Below are 27,509 nucleotides of genomic sequence, written 5' to 3'. Positions count from 1 at the left end.
TGTTTTGTCCTATTCCTTAAAAAAAATGTCTTTAACCCCCAAACTCAGCTCTCGTGTTCAAAGTGGTGACAAAGAAAGCAACACACAAACAGTTTTCTTCATACATTCGTCAGCACAGAAGGCATTGTGGAGCTGCAACACGGAGTCTCCGTACTTCTGTCTCCGTGGCAGTTTGTTGCCAAGGTAACTGAGAGAGACCAACGACCCTTTCATCATGTGGCCCCTGATCACAAAGCATACTTTTCTCAGGTCCATGATGAACAAGTCAGTTAAGCAGAGTTATGCAAAGAGTTTATGTTGTGAGTCCCTGATGAGCTGTGGATACTCATGATGATAATGTGGATGTTAGGATACCCATAAGGTCACCCTTTTTATATGCTAATATCCACAGAGAAGTCACTCATTGTGCTGACTGCCCACTTTATTCAAGGCCCATGTACACATGTCCTCGACCTGCAAACAGCTGCCAATTCCTTCATGGTCAATGTATGCAGTCATGCCAATAAGATATTTCTAACACAATCACAAGGCACAGATTCCAAAGACATAAACTGGTATGAGCAGCTACTCAATGTGTGCTACACTTTACAATACAAACTCAGAAATTATATTTCATTCAGATAACCATCCATCCATATTCTTTTTAAAATTTACACTCAGTTGTCTATTTATTTGGTCAACACAGCAACAACTAACACAATCTACAACAGCCCTGTAATAAATGCTAACTCCATGACGATTTGTTGAATTGTATTTGGTTATGTCAAAAGTTTTCTTTTTGTTTTCGTTTATCCTCACTGATATAAGTAGGGTGGGCAAAATATTAGACACACCTCCCAGTGTATCCAACAGCACTCCAAAACAAACAGCATCTGAGCAACTTCAATGAAGGCAAGATTCATTGCTTGTGTTGCTGTATTTCAGTTTGCAAAATGAGTCACGTTTTTTCCTCAAAGCAAACTGGTCTTCATTGGCCTACTGCTTTGACTGGCTTCACGCTCATGACAGCTGAACCCGATTGTATTTCCTGTTGGTGCTGGTCAGGTGTACGCACTGAGCAGCAGCAGCAGCAGCAGGGACAGCACATCCACTGTTAGCGGTGGATGAGTGAAGGCAGATGAAGTGTTGTGGTCCAGCTCTATCCACCTCCTTCTCCGCAGCAGCAGCATCTCAAGATGGTAGCAGCGCACACTTCTTCACATTCGTCGGAATCTGTCGAGTGGATTATTTGTCTGGATAAGAGGTATTTATGTCACGTCCCAACTCATTTTAGACCACTGTGTAAGCGACTATTGACGTAATAATAAAGCGATTTTGTTCCCCCCCTTAGGCTGGGCGATGTGTTTCAGTAGCTGAAATGAAACATTGTCGGCTCTGGAGTTTTAATTTCCCGACGGAAGTGTTAATTAGGGCATCCTTGAACGCGCCATGTGTAGCATCCTTATGGTTATTGCGTTCATGTCAGGACACGCGTTCATTTGGGCTTCAAACAACGTGCAACTGTGGCTCTGGTCAAACTCAAAGACCGGTGAAATATTGGAGCAAAGCTACGAACTGTAGACATGCCTTTGATATGCTGTTAAAATATATTTTGTACCGCTGAATACATAAATCACTGACTGTAAACAGCTGTTTCAGTTACTCACTTAAATGTGTTGTGTGGATTAACAAGAGCAAGTAAAAGTTTCAAAAAGACAAGGTCCTTTGGCATTGTGCTGTCTGTAATGAGCAGGAAATGAGCCACAATGATGCTGTTGCTTAATCCACACACATTAGTTGGTCCATTATGAATAATATAGTATAATACAATTCAGCATAATGGCCCTGCAGATTTGTGTGTTTTGATACAACAAGATTAGTGTCAATAAGCCATTAGAATATTTAAAATGCCAGGTGGACAGCTCCGATCATGATTGTGCTATTTTGAGGTGCCTTAGCTGTACATTCTGCCCCAAATCACTGCAGAGCACTTGGCCAGCAGCTGAAACTACTGCAGGAACACCTGCCAGGGGAGTTATTAAACCACCAAGCAGCTCCAAGGGTCTTGCTTAAAGTCATCCAATAACAACACCTGATAAAAACTGAATAAAGTATTTCAGATAATTATGAGTCACCATCGTTTTGCATCACTGACAGGTGCAGTGTTGCGCAACTCTAATGCACATGTCTACCATCTACAGCAAGAACAAATTGCAATGTGTGTGACGATGTACTGTACGCGCTTCAATTGATTTATTCCATTGTGGGGATTTCTGACAGCACTTCCTTGTGCATACATTTTACATCTTGAATTGACACGCTCAAAATGGGGGACAGCCAGGGATGTTGGACACATGGCTCAGGTGTAAATGACGAGGGGCTGCGACAAAGAAAAGGTCCAAAGTGCATCAGCTATGAACAGCAGTGACGCAGTCTGCCAGACGTGTTTACACAGTAATAGCCTCTGGTCAGTCCGAGAAGCCTCCTGTGTCGCTCAAATCAAACGGTTCTTGTATGACGCACCTTTTCCGATCACATACCTGTAGCATGTATGCTTCACTTTATTGTTCTGTTGCTAATTTTGAAATGCAAGTCAGGTGATGAACACAAATGTTTCCCTGCGTTTTTCTCACTCCATTTGAAAAGTCATTGGATTTCTTCACAGTATTTGGTGTAAAAAATAATTGAGTAAAAAAAAAATAAAAAAAAGCCCCAAAGGTGTCGCCGAAACTGTTTATGTTGTCACGGTTTAATGCAGAGCTTCTCTGTACTCTTTGAAGTCTCATGCTTTTGTAACTGAACTGTAAATTAGACACAGTATAGGTTTGTAGTGTTCATACTGCAAGAAGCCGCCCTGTGATGAAAACATTCTGTCCTCAGGTCGACTCTAAAACAGCACCCTTTGAAAGCTTCTTTTTGTTGACTTGGTTGGTTTCCAAACAGACACCTTGGCTTTGAAACTCGTGCTCCCACACATCTCTCCGTTGCCTTGTTGTTCTCACTGTGTAGCGTGTTTAACAAAGTACGCAGTGCTGAAATAATGCAGTGTAGGCTCCGGTGTGATTATGCAGTCCAATTGCGATGTGTGTAGTAAAGACATACTTCAATGTGACGACTGTGAGTTGAAAGGTTGCCAGGGAATACATGATGAAGCTTGGTGATGACGCTTTTATTGTGCTGATAATATCGTGCAATACATCATTTTCAGAGTTACATTAAGTCAGAGGATTGTTGCAGCGGTGAAGTAGGAACTTGATTCCCTTTCTGAATTATTGATACTGCATAGTTTCATTTTTGAAAGGATGGATATGGATTCAAAGGTGATAGTAGCTACAGTACAACCACCCGCATGTTACATCAGAGGCTCCACATTCAGTGTAACACGTTGGGGCCGTGTGATACAGGCAAGAGAGGGATACAACACACTGCTCTGTGATGATGTGAACGTGATCAGTATTTTCTGCCATCATTTAGATCCCTCGCATTGTTCAAGCTCAATGTGATGAACAACAATGTATGGAGTTAATTTAAGCAATTCTATCCTTCTGGAAATAGTCTCTTTTTGCATCGTCCAGTTGAAACAAATGGTCAGTGAGCAGCTTGGTTTCACAAACGTGTGCAAAGCTCTGTGCAACTTTTCATCGGGAAATCGAGTCTTTTATTGTAAGCAACATTTAATCAAAGCTATTGTTGCAACCTAAGACCCTGCAGAATTCCCTATTCTGATTCTTTATTTTACTCAACCTTTATTTAGGAGGGAGACCTTGCCAAGACAGCACACCAGTCACAGTGATATACAAATAAAACACAACAGACAGGAAATACATACAAGGACGAGGCTAAATCCAGCTCAAACAAAGTAGTTGCGTTTCTCAGCTACATGGACTTTTAACATGGCTTTACATTTTTCCAAGGTGACTATATTATCAAAATATAGTATGTTCTGCAGATTATTCCAAGTCAAGGGAGCAAAGTGAGGAGGATTTCCCCCTCGGCTCAGGTTCCTTGGAACCTGGTAAGGAAACAATTTGAAGTAACAAAGCTGAAGATTGCTGGATGTCTGTGTTAGGAGATTTACCCACGAAGACAACATCACCATCGTCCAAAACACAAGGAATACTTTGATTTAGGATCTAAAATGTTATTGATTATTGATATATATTATTAGTCTTTGGCGATTAGATGGGTCATAATTTCATATTTGACAACGAGATTATTGGCTCACACAAGTTGTGGAAAATGTGATTGGTTGGAGTGAAAAGTATGAGTGGCCTCTGAGTTGAAAAAGAAAGTCAAGGAAAGATGCTCTTTTTGACTGGAGCTTAAGTACCCTGCCATTAAACTGCAGTGCAGCACAGGAAGTGATACATAAATTGTAACTGTGAAAACAATGCTGTTACCATTCTACATGTGTTTCTTGATCAACTTTATTAACTTGTTGTCTAAGTTCATGATGACTACAACAGAGTGCTGTTGTGAATTCTGACCTTCTGTCCAGGGCGCTGCTGTTGTGCAAGTTTAAGTTCTGACATAAGAGCTGTAACAGGAAACCAGAGGACAGTGTTCCTCAGGGATAAATTGGCGTCACATCGCTCCTGCAGAGCTACAGGTGTTTTCAGAATCTAGGCCAAGATGCACTTATGCTGACTCAAGCTCTGCAGCCTATTTAGGTACCTTATGTACATTTATTTTTACCATTACCTGTACATTGGCCCCCTTTCATTTTCTTTTTCCAGACCAGGAGAGCGCTCTGGAGAAGATGTTGACATAATCCTGGCACGTCTGAAAAACGCGAAGGCCTTCGAAAGATTCCACCCCAGTTTGCTGCAGCAGATTTGCCTGTGTGGATTCTATGTGTGCTTGGAGAAAGGCATCACCCGTAGGTCAAAATACAGGCTCTGAAAGGGTCATATTGTATATCCGCCGCCAAAATAGAAGTACGTTTCCTTTCTAAAAGCCTGTTGATTTTTTCAAACTGTTCTGTTTTTTAGTGTATCGCCAAGGAGACATTGGCACCAGCTGGTATGCCGTCCTTTCTGGTTCGCTGGATGTCAAAGTTTCAGAGACATCAAGTTATCAGGTACGACTGATTCAATTAATGATGATTTGATGTGCTAATTTACAAAATGTGGGATTAAATCCGCATAATGTTCTAATTTCTTTACAATCTTTAAGATTTGAATGATTTTGTCAGCTAAGGTGCACTTGAAATCCATTACACTGGCAAATTAATTTACATCCAACCTCCAGTTTATTTGGAGTGTAGGCTGTAAAGAACATTTTTCTTATACCATTAGGGGATATTACTGATTCGTTTTTAATACCGCAGCTTCATGCACCTCGTTCAGTTTTCTTGGGTGCTGATTGAAGTAATTTCTCTACAGATTGGAGAGCGTCCATCTGTCTAACACAAGTGTTCAGGTGATTGCCTGTAGCCGTTGAAAGTGATCTGATCAGTGCCCCTCAAGTGCTTAAAAAAGGGCCATTCATCCAGCAGAATAAGGACATTGCATTGGCATTCCCGAGGTTCTTTGTCTGGGTGCATGTTTGTATCCTTACGGAGTAATGGTCCATGTAAAGCACCTTCTCTGTTTCTTTTACAGGATGCTGTTACTATATGCACGCTGGGCATTGGCACGGCATTTGGGGAGTCGATCTTGGATAACACCCCCCGGCACGCCACTATTGTCACACGGGAGTTCAGTGAGCTCCTACGCATTGAGCAGAGGGAGTTCAGGTCTCTGTGGGAGGTGAGTACCTCTAGCTGCTCCATCTGTACTTGAATCATACTGCAGACATTTCTCTGGCTACATTGCAGCTTGTGACACATCTCCGAGGTTAACTCAAGGCTGATGCTTGTATCAAGAGATGGGAAAGAGCTGCTTGCAAAGTATATCTAAGCATGTCTTTTCCAAAGTTCAAAGGATCTTTAATGTCTCTTACATGGAAATTAGTTTGCAGCCAAGTTACATACAGACACACAAGACCCTGAACACTGATGAACAGCGAACAACAGGACATAGTTGACAGAGTAGTTCAGCAGTAGGCTCTGAAATACAAGTAAACCTTTGTCATTTTCTTTAGTCTGACTTTGTTTCTCTTTAGTCACAATATTTACATTGCTTAAAACAAATATGACAAGGAATGAAATTAAACTAGCCCGGTCCCATATGTCCGAGTCTCTGTTGACTTGATCTCTATTTTTTTTTAGCGAATTAATCAAATAACGAGGTGAAAACAAAATTCAGCCTGATTATGAGGCTGTAATGAAATGGCAATTCTACATGTAGAATCACCCACAAATGGGTAAATGCGGCTATTTATACATATTTTCAGTAAAAAATGATGCTCTTTTTTTTTTTTTTTTTTCATTGTTAATGCCAACAATTTCAGACATAAAGCAGATCGATAACAGCTGAGTGGGTAGCTTAAAGGCGGCTTGCATCTCTGTCCATCCATTGACCTAACTGAGGGGGCTGCTCAACGCCAGGGGAGAGCCACCTGTCTGAGTTTGTTCTTGTTGCAATTGAAATGTTAAATTTGAAAACTGTGATGAATTGAGCCAAAGGCAAGCCAAAGCGTAGGTGGCGTATTGTGGCGTATCTTGTGGCTTGTTCATTTATTGTTGTGCCCCCCCCCCCCCTCCAGGGAGTAGAAGGTTTACAGTGCCTGACCACTAGATGGAAGTGCAGTGCTGAAGAGAACAAGATTCATTCTGGTTCTGTGTTTACTGGTGTCTTAATTGTGTGCACTCATTCAGTCACTCAGCACAAGTACAACCTACCATAGTCGTACAGACGTATATCTCACTGTGTCAGGACAAACCTGAAATTCAACGTACTATGAATGTTAGATTGATCGTAATAAGATACTTAAGAGAAACAGCGTTGTTCATGGTTGGTCACCATGCACCACCCAACCCTCCATCTCCTGCGTGTTAGTTGTTCGATGTCATGCTGCGTAGAGCCCCTCGTCTCTCTCTGCTGGAGCCGCTGCAATGGGCTGGTTTACTGAGAGAGACAGCCCAGTTGTTTTGTGATGTATCGACACACTGGGAAGTGACTGCATTTAGGTGTAGTTCTGGCACAGAATGGTTCACCGATAATACGGAACTGCTTTTCTTTGGCATGGTTGCGTTGTTATGTCTATAATCTAGTTACAAAGAAGCAAATACACTTCATATCACACATTTTAACTGGTGCAGCTGCAGTTTTGTTAATTGTATGTTGCTTTAACACTCATACACCAACTTATTTAACATACAAGGACTACCGTCCCGTACTTGAGATCGGTCTCGGTCTCGAGACTGATTTGTTTGTCTCGGTCTCAGACAAAGAGGATTCAGTTTTTGTTTTGAAGACTGGTCAAGACCGCAACTGCTGGGATATTGTCTGATCATTACTGTGATTGTTCATAGAAAAATAAGGAAAATGCAGCTCTGCAGTGCTTTTTGATTATTTTATCAAGACTTTTCTCATGCTACACTTATACATACACCCATTCGCAGTACAGAGGTGAACGAAGAGGGATCGTCATTTGTTTTCATGTGGGTGTTTTTATGGGAATGTGGATCTTTTTATATCAATTTGAGGATTGCCTATAGTTTGCATGTCCCTCATTTTAGTGTCATGCAGTGGGGGACTCACACTGGTCTTGACTTTGTCTTAACCCCTCAAAGTCCTGGTCTTGTCTTGGACTCGATAGGTCTTGGTCATGACTTGGTCTCAGTTCAGGTGGTCTTGACTAAGTCACTGATTTGAAGATTTTTAAAGGTAATTAAACCTTTTGGTCGAAAACCCCCCCCCCCCCATATCAGAAATCAATATCCCATGCAGAGTCTAAAAACGTGTGGATGTTTGTTTCTTGTTTCAGTCCAGGTTCTCCAAATGAGACATGCACTCTATTTGCCCTCAGTAATGTTTCTAGATGTACTTCACCCAAAAACAATTTACTACGTACAGCATCAGCATCAATACATGGACCTTTTGTAGATGTGCTGAGCTGGCTTTGCCTTGCAAGTTGGCCAAGCTGTGACAGAAGGGCTATCGAGTCAACGTTCACATAATCAGCTTGTTGACAGATAATCTTTACTTTAGCGCCCAGTATGTTACGATTTGTTGTTCGAACAACAGTTTCACCAAACTATTCTACCTGGCACTGGTGCTCATTTATTCCTCCCAGTATTGCCGCAATGCAGTACAATTGCTGATGTAGTGTCCTGATGCACAGTGGGGCCAAACTGCCTCCAACTTCCCTGGATGTCTCTCTGGCTGTTTAAATAACTGAAGTTCATCTACATCACACTGGCTTTATTAAAGTTGAAATACATTTTGTGGTGCATAAAAAACATTAAGCTTCATGGGATCAGTATTTGTATGGCTGAACACCAGTGTGAACAAAGAAATACTCCATTTATTGATGCCAGGAGGAAGCCCTGAAACAAAGTTACACACCTCCTCCTCCTCCTCCTCCTCCTCCCACACAGTGTAGCGGTAGCGTATAACAAGTGCATGAATTAGTGTCTATGGGTACCACTCATGCATGCAACTCGTGCAGCGCGCTGTTTGTTTAACAGAGCAGACACTCGAGCTCAGCACACTCGGGCACGCTGACCGAAGCTCGGCCTGATCATCAATTTGCTCTTCCCTTTGTTTCCTGCTTCCGATGGGCTCTGTGATTGAAACAACAGAGTTGTGATTTTTATTTGAAGGGTCATAAGACAGCTCTCGTATACAATCACGTCATCCCGCATGTGGCCTGAATAGAATTGCTTTCATTATCTGGAAGCTGTGATGTATTGGATTAGATGTGACAAATTACACGTTTTAGGAGGACAGTTTGATAAGCAATGCACATGCTTTGAGTTACATTGTGTGTCGATGCTTTTGGCACTAAGTATTTTGCAGGCATGTTTAGGTTCCAAGCGTATCTGTTGGGTGCTGAGCAGAGAGAGTAGGTGGGTGGGATTGGTTTGTCATCAGTCCATAGAAGCAACCTGGTGAGCAGCCAGTGGAGAAGGCTGATGAATAGGAAGTGGCAGGGACGCAGCGTGCCCTCTGGTGTCTGTGGATTGGGTGAAGACTGGTTGGAAAAATAAGGCCACATGGATCCTCTGGTGGTTCAGTATCCAAGTTGTATGCCACATCCTGGGCCGGAGTCACTCCAAGTGCCCAGCGGATGTGTGTACAGAAAGGGCATGAAGATTACCGTATATCAAAACCCTTCTCTTTTATTCCCTTATCTCTGCACAGAGTCATTACATCATCTAAAGAGGATGTAATGAACTCCAATCTAGAAAATAAAACTCGTCATGCAGATGTTTTTGTTATCAGTTCAAATTTTGCTTCCTTATTCAGTCCACAAAGTAGCATTTTGTTGTTGTTGTTGTAACAGCTTTTATAGGATTTATGTATGATTTTATGATTTAGATCAATGAGATAGAAAGATCTAGGATGAAAGTGAACAGTTACAGCAACTGTAAACTCACAAAACGCCAACACATTTCTGCAGTGCAGAATAATGTGTCCGGTAGAAAGAACAATGCTGTACTAAAATGGTTCAGCTGGCACACAAACTATATTTCTCTCAGCTTTCATCTTCCATTTTGTCGCCTGGTTTATGCGTCTGCTTTTTGCTTCGCTGATCTGTGTGTTCAAGTTCAATCAAAGCTTGGCCGAGCAGACTAAACTGACGTCAAACAAAAAACAACAGTGAATCAATTTCAAATGTCAAATCAAATTTGTTGCTGGCATGGGGAGTGAAGATGGAAAATGAAATATATTCTCCTTCCAGTGACTCAGTCCATCATATTGACATCCAAAATACATTTTAGAAAATTGCCTTGTCTTAAATTGGTCCCTGTTCAATACAAACTTTTAGTCCATTAAATTCAGGATGACCATGATATCACATCCAAAATAAGACATCATTTCCTCACATGGTTTTACTGAAAGTGTAGCAGATAAGCTGTTTGGGTCTGTTTTGTTCAGTCGGGAGTGTGAAGTGACAAGGAGTCAGATTTGACACACATCCACACCTGCTCAGCCCCAGCGCTCTATTTTTTAGTTACATCCATTCCCCGTCCTTATTTCTTGACTCAAAATCAGTTTGGTGGTAATTTAGGCCTGAATTTCAGTTCGACATTCAGAGCATTAATAAGCAAATAACAATTTACTCTGTAAAGACATAGTGGAGTAATGTCTATCTGAGCAGAGAACGAAGTCACTCCCCCTCCGTGTGTCTTGTAGTCTGAGCGTGTTAGTGCTTTGTTTGACACAGCCAAGCCGGCTGCACGTGACTTTACAGTGCATCTTCGTGCATGTGAGCGTGCCACAGTGGCTAGCTCATGGCCGCACTCTTCACTGTGCTCATGCTGCGGTCAGTGCTGACTGATGGTGTTGTCACGGAAGCGTAGCGCCCACCCTCCACTTGGCAATATTACGAATCCTACTGTAGTGATACTCTGCCTGTGATTGTCTTACCTTAACCCTAAGCAGTCTCACTCCTCTAACCCTAACCTCTTAACCCTACTCTCACTCAGGCCTAAACCTGACCAGTCCAACAAACAAAGGCAACAAGTAGCCAATCAGAGGCAGAGTATCGTGCGCGTCATATTATTTTTTAACATTTTATTCTCTCGTAATGTTCGCATAGTTTTACTTTAAAAGAAAGGCTTATGTATCCCTTCACATTGTTCATTTTATTAGAGATTCAACATTACAACTTGGACCTTCTTTCAACATCATCGAAGGATCTATAAAGCTACGCACTGCAAACACCTGAGATGATAACCAGCCACCATTAAAGTATCCTTAAAATTAGACAACTTATATATATATATAGATATAGATATAGATATCTACACAGTAAATACAACTTAATGTTGGGGAGGCATACAAATTTCTTGGTTTGAACAAGTTCAGTGCAGCTGTTTTGTGGATTTGATAGTAGGTCAAAGATAAGATGCCATCTGGTCTGTGTCCTTGAGAGGAAGACGCTCAGTGATAGGAACACCATGCTGGATGGTAGACTACTGTCTTTACAATTTAGAGTTGGATTGGAGGCACAAAGGACAATTCACACGTTTAACTAAATTCTGCCGGCGTGTTCACGGAGGAAATGTCTCCCTGAGGCGTTATAAGTCGATGAAAGCAGCAGAGACATTTTTACAGTATTTCTTTTATATATTTCTGTTATTCTGGATCCTGTGAGACTCTCTGCTTTAACTCTTTGTGAAGGTGGCCAAGCAGAAAAAGAACAACTACTCTGTATTATTGTATTACGTGTGAAATTTAGCTAAGGCTTGAGAGGGAGAGGGAGAGAGAGAGAGAGAGAGAGAGGGAGGGAGAATATGCTCTCCCGTGTGCTCAGTGACTGGAGTTGATCACCTAGCAACTGCTGCTCAGAAGACTGGCACTCTGCTGGTCTGACACAGTCCGCTCACTCTGCTCAGGCTGCGGTGAGGGAGCTGCTGGCTTCATGCTGGACCACGCTCGATGTGACCCATGACTCTTAGGACTGGATTTACACGCTTGGAGTGTTTGTTAACGCCCGGATTAAGAAGGTGTGGAGGACCTTCCATTAACAACAATAATAGGCTGCATGGGACGCTGGTAGCAGCTTTAGGTAATCTTTGCCAAACTTTTTGAACAATCCAATGCATTTGTTGCATGAGAAGCACTGTATTATATATGGGGAAAGTGAAAGAAATGCTGGTTAAAGAAATTTGTTCGGAGTTGTTCTTGCTGGTTTTGCAGAACTATCTGGAAATTCAGAATTTGCAATCCAAATGTCAAAAGTAGAATTCAGTATTTTCCGACTAAAAGTAGGAACATTTTGAATTTATATTCTGTTTCAGTGTGAGAGGAAATCTGACGGAGCAAAGGAAAAGGGAAACTCTTGGAAGGAGTTTTTCACCCAATTGTTTCACCCAAGTGGCCTGAAGTGTGCCTGTCAGAGTTCACAACAATCAGTGACTGCTTTGAGAACAGTTTGCACGATGTGGGTTACGTAATCTGGGGTGAATTATTCAAAATACAGCAGTGCATAATGCAGCATTACAGCATAATGTGATCAAGCATGAACAACAGAGCAGTAGCTGGAACTGCACTGAGATGACTTGGTTTATATCTTCACTGATGTGTTTGTTATCACACAGATAAGACTAAACTCATCTGTAAACTCTGGATAGCAACAATAAGCATCAGATAGAGATATGGACTCACTCCATGGGTCAAGTATGTCAAATTATAGTTCTTGAAACTGTTTGTGAACTTCCTATGTTTCAGAAAATATCACTTTCAGAGGTTGGAATTACATTTGCTGTTCAAGTTCCAAAGCTTTTCAACTATTACTACAATCAGTGGTGCGGTGATCGTTGATGATGTGGTTGTACTACTAGGTGGAAGGGTTGGTTACAGAGGAGGAAGTGGGTATACTCTCCAATTTATTATTATTTTATTGAATTGCTGTTTGGCTGATAGGTGGGTTCACTGTAAACCACCAGAAAAAGATGTGAGTATACCCCATTCACCTGTATATTCCCTCCACTACAGCACTGACAGTACCCATGGCCCATTCAGTGCATCTTTCTAATTATTGTGCCACAGCCGAGCTACTAATGCTGCTTCCCATTTGAAATGCATTGCAGTTTTTTTCAACTGATGGCTGCCCTAACGTCCATCATGTGGACACATGGCTACGGTGTTTGTATGCTCAAAATACCGGCGTAATGCAACGGATATTGCTAACAATGGCTAACAATTGCTAACCTTGCTGGAGCAAAGTTTCCCGACATCTGAGTCTTTAAAAAAAACATTTAAAAGTATAAGACTGAGTGCTTAAAAGGAGAGAAGTCAACCAAAACTCTAAAGGAGTAAAGTAAGAAACTTACCGTCATCAAGCTTCAAATTGTTAGATATTCGATATTAGAAGCCAGCAAGTCAATACACTGTCGGATTCTGGATCAATAATGGAAGAATTTGGCTAATTTCACTATGATGCAGTGACTTGTTATTGATTATAATTATTCTGAATTTGCCACTGCTCTGACTCACATGTCTGTCTGGCACATTTGTCATGCTTGCCTTGCTATATTAATGTCTCACATTTAACACAATTCTGTAGTTGTTGTGTATCTGATCGTTTCAAGATATGTTTTTATGTCCAAATGTTGTTTTTTTTGTCATATTCTTTGAGCGACGTGGTATGCTAAAAAACTAAAAAGATGTATTTGTTCTCCAAATAAAATATGCTACCTCTACTACAATTAAGGAATATGTCGATGTTCGAGTTTACTACTGGTAATGGTTTTTATGTCAGGCGGAAATTTGTCAAAAGGTATTTTTAAGCTGTGTTTGGGGATCAAAGACCTTCTATCGGAAGACAAGGATGTGACTTCTTTTGATCGTTGAAGTGTTCGTTACACCTGTCAGTTGCTCAGAGTAAATCAATGAAAGAGAGATAAAACAGATTGTGGTCAATTATGTTTCTTCTATAAACACAGATTGACGCTGTAAGCTGTGTGTCTACACCATTGTGCTTGCTGTCTGGATGTCGTGACAGATTATTTTTGACACAGTTGAACACGCCTAAAGGTTTATCCGTACTTTACACAGTGTGCAGCAGAAACATTTGCACTGCCAATACAAAGAGGACGTTCTTTTCAGAGCTGTCTGTGAGTCCCATTGGGGCTCGTTTGTGCCTTATGACTATTGACTGTCCATTTGTTGGGAAATGATGTATAAAGTGAAAGACTAGGAGGAAGAATAGCTGCACAAATCACAGCCAGTGGTTGTTTTATTGTGACTTGACATGTCATGAATATTTAAATTTGTGTTTCGAGGGAACATGACACATTTAGATCGATGTAAACAAGGCTTATAAATATTTAAGTCTCAGGGCCTTTTATCTATTCATTATAACAATTATATCACAATACTAGTATATCTACAGTGTAAATCTCTCTACTTCATGCATAAAATGATTCCATCCATTCGTTCCTGCTTATCCGGGGCCGGGTCGCGGGGGCAGCAGGTTTAGGAGGGTGTTCCAGATGCTCCTGAGCATCCCTAGTCCGGGTCTGCAGTTCTCCTCCCCTGCTAACAAGCCCTGCGTTTCCTTTCTGAGTTGTCTCACGGTTTGCCAGAACTTCCTTGAGGCCCACCGAAAGTCCTTCTCCATGGTCTCTCCAAACTCCTCCCACACCCGGGTTTTTATGAACCGCAATATGCTCGAACGTGGTGTTTTGTTATGGCTAATCCATTACTAGCACAGCAGTCCAACAACAAAGCACCACTTGGGTTTAGATCAGGCAGGCCGTTCCTCCCAATCAGCCCCCTCCGGGTTTCTACATCGTTACCCACATGAGCGTTGAAGTCCCTCAGCAGAACTATAGAGTCCCCTGTTGGCGCCATTTCCAGAATGCCACCCAGAGCCTCCAAGAAGGCTGGGTACTTCAAACTGCTGTTCGGTGCGGTACAAAGGGTCCCCTCGCCGACGAACTCCCCTCCCAGGTCTGGCTTCAGAAGGGGGCCCAGGTTTCCCTTTTTTGATGCTCTAACAATCTTTTGGGATTACAATGATGAAGGCTAATGTGACAATAATCACACTGGTTTATTTAAAGGAATAGTTAGACATTTTGTAGTACTAGACGTTTCCACTTTCTTGCCAAGTACTAGATGAGAAGATCTCTACCACTCTCTTGACTTCATGGTAAATATGAAGCCACAGCCAGCAGCTTGTTAGCTTAGCATAAAGATTGAAAACAGGGGGAAACAGCTAGCCTGGCTCTGTCCGAATATGTGTTAAACGAGACATAAAGTTTAAAATGTTTAGCTTTAGTGTTTCTAGTATTTATGCTAAGCTAAGCTAAACCAGGGAGTGTTATCATTCTCCTCATCGGACTCTTGGCAAGTAAGCAAATATTTTGTTGTCCCAAAATTTCAAACTATCAATTTAACTCTATTCAGTACCAAAACTGAGCTGTGTCGTAAATTGACATATGTGTGTGTGTGGTGTTGTTGACAAAATAGCCTCAAATGAAGGTGTGCATCATCATAATAATACATTTTTTTATAGAAATCAAAACCGTTACAAAGAGTTTTTCACAGAGCACAAACAAAGACAAGAATCGACAGACAAGAGCAGGACTGCAATTAATAATTATTCTGATTCATTAGTTTATCTGCTAATTATTTTCTGAATTCATAGACGAAACATTTGGTCCATAAAAATCTGGGGAACAACTCCTTTCCAGTAAAGCCAGTAAAAATGACTTAAATGATGAACTGATCATCAAAATATTTGAATTGTCTAATGATTTCAGCTTAAATAGAACACACGTATATGCAGACAAAATGAAAAAAACAACTGAAAGGTCTGTGACTCAATTTCAAGCGGGAGGATGTAAATTAATCAAATGCATGGTGTGTCATTAGAGTCAGAGACATCAATACTAACAGAGTGGAACTGAGTGCTTTTTACACACCAGACAATGGTCCTAAGCCTTTTCTGAAACAACTCCCCCACCCTGCCTACTGGATTCAATCCCTCAGGGAACTCGGCTTTATTGGCTTTATCAGAGGGGTTGAGTTCATTTGTTCATCTGGTGCTCAGTTTAAGTGCTCCTCCCTAATCCTGAATCCTTTAATTGTCAACAAAGGTACACAGATAGACTTGTTGAGGTGACTCTTTGAATATGTAAATCTGTTGTTTGCATGTGTACAAAATCCCCTCTACAAAAGACGCATTTTAATAATCTGAGTGTTGCGTTAGACATAAATCTGTATCTTTTAGCGTATTAATGAGCACCAAGTCAGTCCTTATTTTGGAGTCGATGGTTTAAAGACTGAGGTCACTGAGCGATTCTAAACTGCTTCTTAATTGAGGGGGAAAGCTGTGTGCCCCTGAAGGGTTGCTAAAGTGATTAACTGACTTCAGGGGGTAGAATTGAATTTAAAACATGACCTCTGAGAGTACATTACACATGCAGGAACAAACGGCTCTGTGGTTCTAGCTTTCGTTCAGTCTCCGCTGACCAGATGATAGCGAGGTAGAGAGAACTAAGTGGTCCTCAAATCAGCTTTTGATCGACTCAGAACGTAGTTGCTTCGGCACATAATACGTTTTCCTGTGTCTTTTGCCGCAAATGAATGTTTAATCTTGATCGGTCTACTGATCAGATTGAAAATACAATTTTAAGAATCAGCACAGATTTATTAGAGTAGATACTAAATGTAGTGGGGATGCTTTTACACAGTCAAATGTTTCTTTTAGTACTTTCTGCTAGAGAAAAAGCACCCAATGCAGAATAAAAATCCCCATTCGATAGTAATAATTAAACAAACTCTGTTTTGAAAAATCTAAATATTTCGGTATATTTTGTTAGCCAATGTATGGTTATTTTAAACCCAATTTTTTAAGTCTGCTGAGGGGCCATTAATATTAGTGTATCAGGCTATATGTTGTTATGGCTCATTGGTTACTGTTGAATTGGCCTCTTTGTACAACAGTGTCACGGAAAAAAACCTTTACAAGAGTGCATGAGTGCAGTATGATGTTCATTACATAACATCTGTGATGCTGCAGGGCTCTGTGATGGTACAAGGCATGTACAGTTAGAATCCATGTCTAAGTGTCCTTAAGTGAGACGCTGAACCCCAAGTTGCTCCGGGCGCTTTACAGCAGTTCCTGGATAGGGTGGGTTACATGCCGAGATTAGATTTAATGTAAATAAAGTTTAAGTTGCAGCTTGCACAACATTAAGGAGTAAGTACCCTATGATTAATCAAGGTAATAAAAGAGGACTGCTGCTATTATTTTGTCCAGCCCATTTATATCAACTCCAGGTACCCAAATCACAAGCAAGCAACTGAAAAAGTGAGTTTTTCCCGTCAAAATTCAAGATCTCAGGTCTAAATCTCAATTTTCTTCCCGAAACACCAGCTGTGAATGTCAGCTGTTGAGTTACAGCATGTTACCGTACCCTTGTCCAGGGTACATTACCTTGGCCTCCCGTGGTGATAAAGTGATGAGACACAAGGACAACGTTTTCTTTACCAAATACACAATCTGCTGCATTCATATTACCACTACTTCACACATGTCGGTGAAACAGATCATTTCTTGTCCGCCATGACTGATTTGTTCTTGTATTTTCTTTATTTTCATAGAGATATCATCAGTGCATGGCTGGACTGCTCGCCCCACCATATGGTGTGATGGAAAGTGGTTGTAGTGGTGACAGTAAGTATTACTGTTTACATTTCTGAGTGGTTTAGGCTCAGCAATCACACATTCTATCTGTATGTTTGTAAAACAAAACACTTCCCTTCTGACGTACTCAAACTCAATCTGATCTTTTACCAACAAATTCGATTTTAGATTTTTGTAATTTATATCTACTAATGGATTCATATCTCACATGTGATGAATTGGTATGACACTTGAATGGGTTGCCTGATATCACCTGGACCAGCACGGCAGCGCCACAAATATAATGATGTACAACTGTGTTAACTTCTAGAAACCTTCAGCAGCAAACAGACACAAGTAGTCACTAGTTGGTGGACAAAGTGGAGCACTTGGCAGCTAAAGAGCCAGATATTTCCCTCAGCGGTTGGTGGAGACCAAAAACAAAGCTTAAAGAGAATATTAGACTTACATTCATCAGGAGGCCAGAAACATGAATCCAAACAAATGATAATGTTCCTTCATAACTGCTGGATATGTAAATAAGCAACTGTTTGCTAACAAGAAAAGACTTAAAAGGTGATAATGTGTTGATCCTGTTTACAACCTGTTTTTGTTGTACAGTAGTCTGAGAAGCATTTTCTAAGTATAGCTGAGTTATTCCCTGCAGATACAGTTGTGACTGAGCAGCTCTGACTTTGTCCTGGAGGGTTCCTAATACTGAGAAATAACGGTCACATTTCCTCATTGATTTGATTTTTTTTTTTTCAGAATTTGTAGTCTCCCCCAGAATAATAAAGTCTAACAGCATGTTTAGTTAAGGAAAAATGTAACTTAGAAAGCATTTTTTACTATAGATTTGTTAAGAAATGACAATTGTCTCCCAAAGGTAAGCACACATGGAAGCCTAAATTATTTATAATGCCGGATAAATATTTGAAAAATAAATAAGATAGTCATTGAAATGGAGATAGAAATTAGATGAAATTTTCCACTGTTATGGGTTCATTTTCTGTTTCATAATGGTGACAGAAATGTCATATTTGTTTGATTTAAAAGGTAAAAGAAAAATAACGATTAAAAGTGGAATAAAATGAAATAGGATGATCTGGCATGACGTTTAAATGTCAAGGTCATTATGATATGTTGCATCTATTTCATTGTTTTAAAGTCATACTAAATATGTTTGTATATACACGTTGTTCTTATAAATATGTGTTTTTTTTTTGCCAACAGGAATGCCGGACAAAGAGAACATAAGCAACAACTCATTTGTTTCTGTCCCCAAACATCAGAATAAGGTATTTTGCCTGCATGACACACATGAATTATTTATTGCGACCACAAGTTATGAAAGAGCGAGAGAGAGAGAAACAGAGGGTGAGACAATGCTGGTTCGCTGGCCTTGTTTCCTGTCTTGCTGAGTGTTCCTGTACGTGAACAGTTTGGCACTTAAACCTAAAGACTATAACTCATTCTGTGCTTCTACTTCGCCTGACATAACGGCATCCTTTACCAATACTTTCCTCTCCAAAAGAGGATGGAAAACAGCGTGGAATGTGAAGTTTGTTTAAAGTCGGTCTAAATATAAACAAGATGACTGGCGTTTTTGTCTCCATCCACGACAGTTCCTGTCCCACCTTTCTCCTGTTGTCGTTTCCTGCGTTGATAACGTGGCACTGCAGCAGATTCATGATGCCCTGTGCTTTACTCCTACAAAGAGTTTAGTCACGACATGGCCACAGAGTTGTTCTGTTATGTAAAAAAAAAAGAAGAAGAAAAAAAAAAGCTTGTATTCCTTTTTTTGTAACAAACAAACTGCTGTGATTTACTTTAACATATATGAATAATGCTTATGATATAATGCCCAGCTTCTTTTTGTACTGAGTGGAGAAATTCTTGTAAATAAATAATGAACTTAAAAGCCTTCACATAAATGCACGAGTTGTGCTGTTCTCTGAAGCATGCAGAATGCACTTTAAATGTCAAAGCCCCGCAGCCCACCCCATGGCCCCAGTGGGGGGAAAAAACACATTTCCATACAGTAATTGACATTATCTGTGTCCCATTTAAGCAATTGAATGCAGCAGTCGAGATTCTGATAACAGACTATTATTTTAACTGAGATGCAGTATAGAAAAACATAAGTTCAATTAAAGTTGACAGCTAATGTCAACTGTGAGTCATACAGTATAGCAGTGAGGAAGATAATCTGTGGCCCGACGTGCACTTGACTTGTCAGACATGTTGTTGCTTCCCTGATGTATTTTATTGCCAATTACTGAATTGGTGTTTCTTACAACAACAAACCTTTAATGTCACCCAATTTCTGTGATGTTGAGCCTCCGTTTTATTGTCATGCATGATGTGTTTTATTTAAATTCCTCTCATATTTTGCTTCTTTTTTTTCTCGCAGAAATCATTCATTGAAAGTCCAGCCAAATCCCACCTTAAATGCATTTCCCAGGTAGTAAACACAATCATCCTTCTGTATGTAGCGCCCAGTCATTACCTGTTTATGTGGCAGGTACTCAGTAGGACTCTACTGTGCTTAGATTTAACTTGAGTTTGATTGTGCAGGTCCCTTCTGAGAAGATACTGTGGGCGGGGAAGATTCTCCGAAACGCCATCCTCTCCAAGGCGCCTCACATGATCAGAGACAGGAAGTACCATTTGAAGACGTACAGGTTCGATGGCATCTTAAATCTTTGATATTTGGGAAAGATTGCATCATTCTATTTGATTCAAAATACAATATTTGGTCCTCAAGGGGCAACGTGAGTCCGGCAAAAACACATAAGCTCCTCCGGTCAGGAGCAGAGCTTCGTCTCGCCGCTATAAAATGAACTCTGGTGCTCGGAAACACTATAGCTTTTGACCACGGGAACCGCCAAAATCAACACAAGATTAAAGTTTCTCACAGTAGCTTTAACTTCCTGGCTGAACATAGAGGCTCCTTTTTGGCAACACCCTGTTAGCAGTTTAGTAAAACAACAGAAACAAAACAAGAACAGGCAGGTTGAAATAATATAAACCGACAAAACATATTCTGCTTAGCCTTGTATAAGATCTTATACAGACCTTTCCTGTCTTTTCTATAGGCAGTGTTGCGTGGGGACAGAGTTGGTTGACTGGCAAATGCAGCAGAGCTCATGCATCCACTCTCGTATTCAGGCTGTGGGCATGTGGCAGGTGCTGCTGGAAGAAGGTGTTCTCAACCAGGGTGAGACTCTGTGTGATGTCTGTGTCTGCAGCACATGTACGTGCAAAGCAGTGATTTAAAAAAAAATAATAATTCGAGCCCTGCTGTCTGTGTTGTTGCGACACAGTGGACCAGGAGCTCAGCTTCCAGGACAAGTACATTTTCTACCGCTTCCTGGATGACGAGCAAGAGGATGCTCCTTTACCGGGCGAGGAGGAGAGGAAGGAGAGCCAAGAGGAGCTGCAGGACACCCTGCTCCTCCTCTTGCAGATTGGACCTGATGCCCACATGAGGATGATTCTGAGGAAAAAGTACGACCATAAAACAATACTCTCTCGAGCAACTTTAAATGAATTGAACTGGTGTTTCGGTGTCACGATTTTCTTTACATATTACCTGTTTTGCAGTCCGTCTGAAAGAACAGCAGATGATTTGGAGATCATTTATGAAGAGCTGCTCCATATAAAGGCCTTATCTCACCTGTCCACCACCGTGAGTTCTCCGTCTTATGACGTTCTGCAAGTAAAATCATTCGTTTGCATTCATTTGGTTTCACTCAAAGTTGGGTGAGAACTACTAGAAACTGCCTGCCTTTTTTGAATGGATTTTTAGCTCGCATTCAATTTTAGGAAAATCAGTTTTACACTGGAGGGGTATTGACTGGCAGGAGGATAACACTTTGCATGGTTGTACTCTTTCTGGTTGCTCCCAGTTGCACTAGTCAGTCAACTTAATTTCTCTTCATATTGATCCTCCTGAGCTATGAATCTGTCTATTCTGCAGGTAAAGAGAGAACTGGCAGGAGTGCTGATCTTTGAGTCTCATGCCAAGGCAGGAACAGTGTGTAAGTAATGCGGTGAAATAAGTAATGTGACGGTAATGATCTTTCCCAAAAACCCGATACCAAACAATTGAATTTATTAATGAATTACAGAGTGAGAATGAATGAATACCAGACGACCAACATTTGTCTTTGTTTCTTTTCTCTCTCAGTGTTCAATCAGGGCGAGGAGGGCACATCATGGTACATTATTTTGAAGGGCTCAGTCAACGTTGTGATCTATGGAAAAGTAGGTATTTCTCCAGATGAGATCACACTGTTTCTAAAATCGATGAAATGAAAATCACCAGGGAATTAACTCATCGGTAAGTAACTGATCAGTATGCTGTGTGTCGCAGGGTGTTGTTTGCACTCTACATGAGGGAGATGACTTTGGAAAGCTCGCTCTTGTCAATGACGCCCCCCGCGCTGCCTCCATTGTCCTGCGAGAGGACAACTGTCACTTCCTGACAGTGGACAAGGAGGACTTCAACAGGATTTTGAGTGTGAGTTTCTTTTGGTGCTTTTACAGTGTTTAAAACAGTTATATTGCCCTCTGTTGGCAAAATCTCAGCATTGCGGCCATAAAAGTTATTTAATGCATCCTTTGAGATAGTACTCCAGTCCTTGTTCAGGGGGTTAACCAACCTTCTACCCCATCAGGGGTAAAACACTTTTTTTTACAATAACACTGAGAAGTAATCCAATGTCTTGGTTGAAAAAAAAAAAATCCAGTTAGATTCTATTTAAAATATATTCACATTTCTTACGAACTAACAATCACCACTCTAGACTGTGTTAAGACTCACAAAATATTATGTAGCATGATTGCATTGTCATGAACCCTATTTAAGCCTTCAGCCTGCTGCTGTTAGCGTGGTCGTGTGCTGACTGTATGCCGGACGAGCCAACTGATCCACTGCTCGGTGACCAAAGCCAAGGGTCATGCCACCTTCTCTGCAGCAGGGAAACTGACAGCTGGCTCTGATGCAGAGAGCAGAGAGGAGTCAAACCTCTCTGTAATTTTGAGATCATGGTGTCAACATTGTGTTCAGTTTATGACGTGTTAGTGTTGGAAGGGACACCTCCTCACATTCACTGAAACAGAAATAAGCTCAGATAGAATTACATACACACAACCTTCCAGTGTGTCGTTAACGTTATTATAGCTGTTTAACTGTTAGATCGAACAGCTTCTTGCTCACTCTGTATATTAAAATGCATAACGTGTGTGTGTGTGTGTGTGTGTGTGTGTGTGTGTGTGTGTGTGTGTGTGTGTGTGTGTGTGTGTGTGTGTGTGTGTGTGTATCTGTGAAGGATGTGGAGGCCAACACGGTGCGTCTGAAGGAGCACGGTCAGGATGTTCTGGTGTTGGAGAAGAGTCTTAGCAGCAGTCGAACCTCGAGCCACGGAGCCTCCTCCTCCCATTACAAGTAAATGTACCCACAATCCACTGCACTGGTTTCACTTAAAGTTTTGCCGTTTTCACAAACACCTGCCAGACAATTAGAAAATGAGTATTTGCATGGATCATAATGTTTAACAGGGGGACTTAAAGTGCCATTAAGATTAGAAGCTCAAATGCAGTTCTAGTTAACAGTTTACCTGTCATATTATCTATTCTGTCAGAGAGTAGGACATAGTAAACTGCAGTTGACTCTAATTGCAATACTTTACACTTTGTTCTGGTCAGTCAATGGTGAAATATGCCTTAAAAAATTGGATGATGATTTAACACAGCCTCCCTTTCACTATATTGAATTTCTGTCAACAAATCTCACTGGAAGTGACAATCTTGAAGATCTTGTTCCTCTTTTATTTTCTTTGGTTGCGCCATTGCCGATAAGCGGTTATTGCAGGTGCGTTAGCAAGTTGAAGAGCGGGACTGTTGCGTTAGCTCCACAGATAATACTTCCTCCTGTTGGTTCATTGTTTGATTTCGGTCTTTCAAGAGATTTGTTGGCAATATGAAAAATATAAAATATCACCAGCTTTATCCTTAAAAACATTGAAAGTGCCTTGTGAATACTGACTCTATCAGTCAGTGTGACAGCAGATGAAAAGGCTTACTGACCATGTCTGGCAGGCACAGAGCAATCCTGTGCACTGCAGCCAACAAGTGTTATCTTAATAGAAGCATCTGTCACTGCACCACGGCGGCTGTAATGGAGAGAGACACATTAATGGTAATGATGGCCTTCTGCTCCTTGGGGGGAAAAGAAGGCCTGGCAAGTCACAATTACTTGTTTGGGGTCGCCCTCTAATCAACTCGGCTCCTCACACATGAGAGTGTCAAGACTATGAGGAAGACACAACAAGTCTTGTGATAATGAAAACAACTGGGGCTGGACTGTGTTGGTTCACCTTCACGGACGAGATGCCCCTACATTTTTATTTTGGCTTCTCTCGCAGCTCTTAGCCCAGACTCCCCTTAATCTTCAAGAACCCTGTGATTGTAAATAGGATTGTTATCAAATGAAGCAATCGCAGACCCACGTTCAAGTAAGACAAATCAGTCGAGGGCCACGGAGGTGTCACAGATCATTTAGAGCCCGTGTGTCTTGATTAGTGAAGGGTGTGTCTTATCCTGTGTTGCTCCAGATACAAGGTAATGTCGGGGACTCCGGAGAAGATTTTGGAGCACCTCCTCGAAATGATGCGATTGGATTCTCAATTCACAGAGTCAGGTACTGCTCGGCATGCAACTTTCAGCATGTCAGATTACAGCCATCGAATCCAATCTGTCAGTATGGTGGTCATCTTTGCGATGAAGGGTTTTCCTCTATGCTGTGTGTTTATTCTCTCTGGCTCAGAGTTTCTCTCCTCTGTCCTCTGCCTGCTGTTCTGCACTGACCTGTTTGTTCTCGTCTATAATTAGCCACACGTCACAGAGCTGATCTCATTACTCTCGCTAGTGTGGATACATATGGTCTTTATTTGCCTGCAGAGGTGACAGAGACAGCGCCATGGAGGATCAAAGGGCCTCCAGAGGTGGCTCTAGAGGCCCTTTGATCTGCTGTAACACAGGTGTCTGACGTAACCTTCTTTTTTTTTTTTTTCGTCACAGACTCAGCCTTAGATGACTTTGTGCTCACGCACTGTGTCTTCATCCCAAACAGTCAACTTTGTCCGGTGTTGATGGCCCAATATCCTTTCAGCATTATGCTACCTAATGTTGTTAAATGTGAAACTAATCTTTAAAAAAAACAACCTTTCTCCTCTGCTTTACTTCCTGTTTTGATCTTTAACTGCTGTGCACCTACCATGCCCAAGCTTTGCAGGGCTCTGAACAGGAAAAGCTGGACTACACGATGAACAACAAGCGCAGGGTGATCCGCCTGGTGATGCAGTGGGCTGCTGTACATGGAGATCACCTGCAGGAGGAGGACGACTCTGGGGCCTTCCTCGAGGTCAGCATATAGATACAACAAGCAACGCTATGACCGCTGTTATAACAACTGCTATAGGTGCAGCATGATAACAATAATAATGTGATTTAATAATCAATGTAAAGTCAGTGTTTCTATTTCTATTTTTATTTGAGTCTTTCAGTGTATGTTGCTGTAGACCAACATTTAACAATTTAAGTCAGAAGAGTTGTGAAATATAAAAAAAACCTCAAGATTTACTTTTTGAAAAATGAAGAAATAATTGTATGTTTGTAAATCTTTTAAAGACAAAACAACCATGCAATCACAGTCATGAAAGTAGTATCTACAAATGGTGGTGGAGGTGAACTATGGAATAATATCCAAAACGTTTTACATTCCTTGAATGTCATAACAGCAGAGAGACGAAGAACCACCTGATGCAAAGAGGGTTGTGAGAAATCAACTTGTCCAGATTCACACAAATATAATTATATTTTTCAACTAAGTGTCATTTTTGGTTGCAAAAATAACACTGCCTCCTAACTGTAAAGCACTGTTTTTACCTTGAGTGTACTACTGGCACCTTTATTTACAACAGCAAGCAAATACCTGCATCAGAGGTGTCCAGTCATAGGTGAACACCTGCCAACCAATCAGAGTAGAGACGTCTCCCTTGTTGACCATGGTATGACACAGATTCATGAGTCTTAATAAATCTTTACAACATAGTTTATACTTGCCCTGAGCACTAAGGCCAGGGGATGGATATTGCCTGCATTTACATGTCTGTTCTTTGATTTGTGTCTGTGATAAAACTCCAGATGTTACTCAGAATAAATCGTTTTTTGTTTACTAAAGGCTTCTATTTATTCTTGTTGTCTTTTGCAGGAGTTTCTCATGGCGGTATCTAATGATGCCAAAGCAGTTCCAGCCCTCAGGGATCAACTCGCAGAACTAGAGAGAAGTTTAAAGCGAAAGTAAGTGAACGGATGAATCTTAATCCTGAAGCTGGCCGTGTGTATTTATCATTCTGTGCCCACCGTATGTTCACGTAATTAAAAAGCAATTGGCAGGTCTTATTGGTAGATGAACAAATATGCAAAACGTTAACCTAAAAGTTGCTTATTGTTTCATGTTTTAGCACTGAAGATGCCAGAGTCTCACAGAAAAAGGTAACACACTGACTCTGTCCTTTTTTCAAATTTAAAGTTCATGTGCAAAAAATGTCTTGATAAATGAACCTGTTAAACTTCACAGCACAAAGTCCTGCTGCGGCAGTTCAGTATGGGAGATGAGAAGCTTCAGAAACGTCAGCCCATCAAGAGTAATGATGAAAGTGAGTAACGGATGTGTCTCCACATGTATGATGCAACATCTGTCCCAGACTAAAGAGGATCATTTCAGTACATTGTTGCGACACACTGCAGAATGTCTTTACTTTGTTCATGCGGATCTTATGTCTGAGTGAGAGGAAATGAGTCACTGGTGTTCTTTGCCTCTTTTGCCTGCACAATCACACACACACACGGACATTTAATGTTTGCATATATGCTTCATCAATTTCGGTTTTCATTGAATATCGCTGGAAATAGGAAGCTTTAACACATTGAATCCTAATGTTTTTAGCTCATGACCTCTTCAAACATAGCAACCTGTAATTGTGCAAAGATATGGTTGTGAATCATCTCACGCAGATTTGGATCTATTGCTCGAATCGAACTGCTTCCATATTTCCAGCACTGCTTTACCGCTCTTTCCTTTTCCTTCTTGCTGACAGTCGCATATTTGCTCTGATTCATGCCTCCAGTTCTGCTCAAAGTCTACTGCTGTGACCACACCTACACAACCATTCGTGTCCCCGTGGCCGCCTCGGTCAGGGAGGTCATCGGTGCCGTGGCCGACAAGCTGGGGTTAGCGGAGGACCTGCTCCTGGTCAACCTCAGTTCGGCAGGAGGTGAGAGCGGCGGCAGCTACATGTTAATCAAACGGTCGAAGGTGGAACAAGGGCGAGCCCAAGCAGGGGGATGTACTAATGAATCCCCAGCTGATTGTGCAGACTGTGATGGCTGCTAGTAGGTGCTACAGAATGGAGAAAAACTTGAGCTCAGTTCTTCTCATGGCATTCGACATGAGGCTGTTGGTGCTCGTGGCTGCTCCTTGGTGTTGTGATATTACAGAAAACTCTAATGCAGCTATGCTGACATTCAGTGATTAGCACTCAACACAAAGCTGAAGCTGATGGTTTGTCTTAGATTTGTGAATTTTTGAACAAATGGACACTAAAAAGTAGATCATTTTGACATCATGATGGCGCTATAACGTTAAGGGAACACTAAAGTTACATGAATATATCTGTACCCTATGGTCTGTACTGAATTTCATGGTAATCCATCAAATAGTTGTTGAGCCATTTCACTAAACAGAAACAGAAAAGTTGACCTCATGGTGGCGTGATAGAAAAAGTCATGGGATCGCCACCGTCTGTCGAATTCATCCTCTGAGAATAATGATTGTACAATATTCCTTTATCCTTCAAATATTCCTTTCCATAAATTAACAATCACAAATTGAAATCTTTTTTTAACCTTTCTGTGTTATGTTGTTGTTTCTACAGAGAAAGTCATCTTCAAGCCCAATGATGTTTCAGTGTTCTCCACTCTCAGCATAAATGGCCGTCTGTTTGCCTGCCGGAGGGATCAGTTGGATTCTTTGGTGGGTTCATCTCTAATTACACAGCACATTCTCATCATACTTACAACTAAACATATTTGAAATCTGTTGCTCTAAACACACTTTTCTCATTTTATTTTACATACTTTTAGAATCCAGCTAGCTTTTAAGCAACCTAGTGAATGTGCAGATTTATTTTTTATATATGAATGTTTTTATTTTATTATACCAATACGAACAACAATCCTGTCTCTTTTTTAACATTTGAATGTATTTT

At 41.1% G+C, this 27,509-nt stretch overlaps 1 protein-coding gene across 1 annotated transcript in view; it reads left to right on the top strand.

Annotated features, from left to right (window-relative positions):
* Window positions 1–1,175: 1,175 nt before the first annotated feature.
* rapgef4a (Rap guanine nucleotide exchange factor 4a) overlaps window positions 1,176–27,509 on the top strand; it is a gene marked incomplete at its 5' end in the record, with an annotated part of 28,176 nt that continues 1,842 nt past the window's right edge. Inside the window, 23 exons of the mRNA XM_079277647.1 lie at window positions 1,176–1,243; window positions 4,716–4,858; window positions 4,971–5,059; window positions 5,583–5,729; window positions 17,151–17,223; window positions 18,406–18,470; window positions 19,586–19,636; window positions 19,750–19,856; window positions 20,271–20,392; window positions 20,499–20,682; window positions 20,779–20,863; window positions 21,155–21,215; window positions 21,365–21,441; window positions 21,551–21,697; window positions 22,509–22,624; window positions 23,793–23,878; window positions 24,259–24,337; window positions 24,451–24,601; window positions 25,451–25,539; window positions 25,704–25,734; window positions 25,820–25,898; window positions 26,370–26,516; window positions 27,177–27,274. Coding sequence (XP_079133773.1) covers window positions 1,176–1,243; window positions 4,716–4,858; window positions 4,971–5,059; window positions 5,583–5,729; window positions 17,151–17,223; window positions 18,406–18,470; window positions 19,586–19,636; window positions 19,750–19,856; window positions 20,271–20,392; window positions 20,499–20,682; window positions 20,779–20,863; window positions 21,155–21,215; window positions 21,365–21,441; window positions 21,551–21,697; window positions 22,509–22,624; window positions 23,793–23,878; window positions 24,259–24,337; window positions 24,451–24,601; window positions 25,451–25,539; window positions 25,704–25,734; window positions 25,820–25,898; window positions 26,370–26,516; window positions 27,177–27,274 — 2,295 coding nt within the window. The remainder of the gene's footprint in view (window positions 1,244–4,715; window positions 4,859–4,970; window positions 5,060–5,582; window positions 5,730–17,150; window positions 17,224–18,405; window positions 18,471–19,585; window positions 19,637–19,749; window positions 19,857–20,270; window positions 20,393–20,498; window positions 20,683–20,778; window positions 20,864–21,154; window positions 21,216–21,364; window positions 21,442–21,550; window positions 21,698–22,508; window positions 22,625–23,792; window positions 23,879–24,258; window positions 24,338–24,450; window positions 24,602–25,450; window positions 25,540–25,703; window positions 25,735–25,819; window positions 25,899–26,369; window positions 26,517–27,176; window positions 27,275–27,509) is intronic.

This window comes from Melanostigma gelatinosum (genome assembly GCF_949748355.1).
Source record: "Melanostigma gelatinosum genome assembly, chromosome: 10".
In the NCBI taxonomy this organism is placed as follows: Eukaryota; Metazoa; Chordata; class Actinopteri; order Perciformes; family Zoarcidae; genus Melanostigma; species Melanostigma gelatinosum.
The sequence above is the reverse complement of the archived record's forward strand: the minus strand, read 5'-3'. Positions and strand labels throughout refer to the sequence as shown.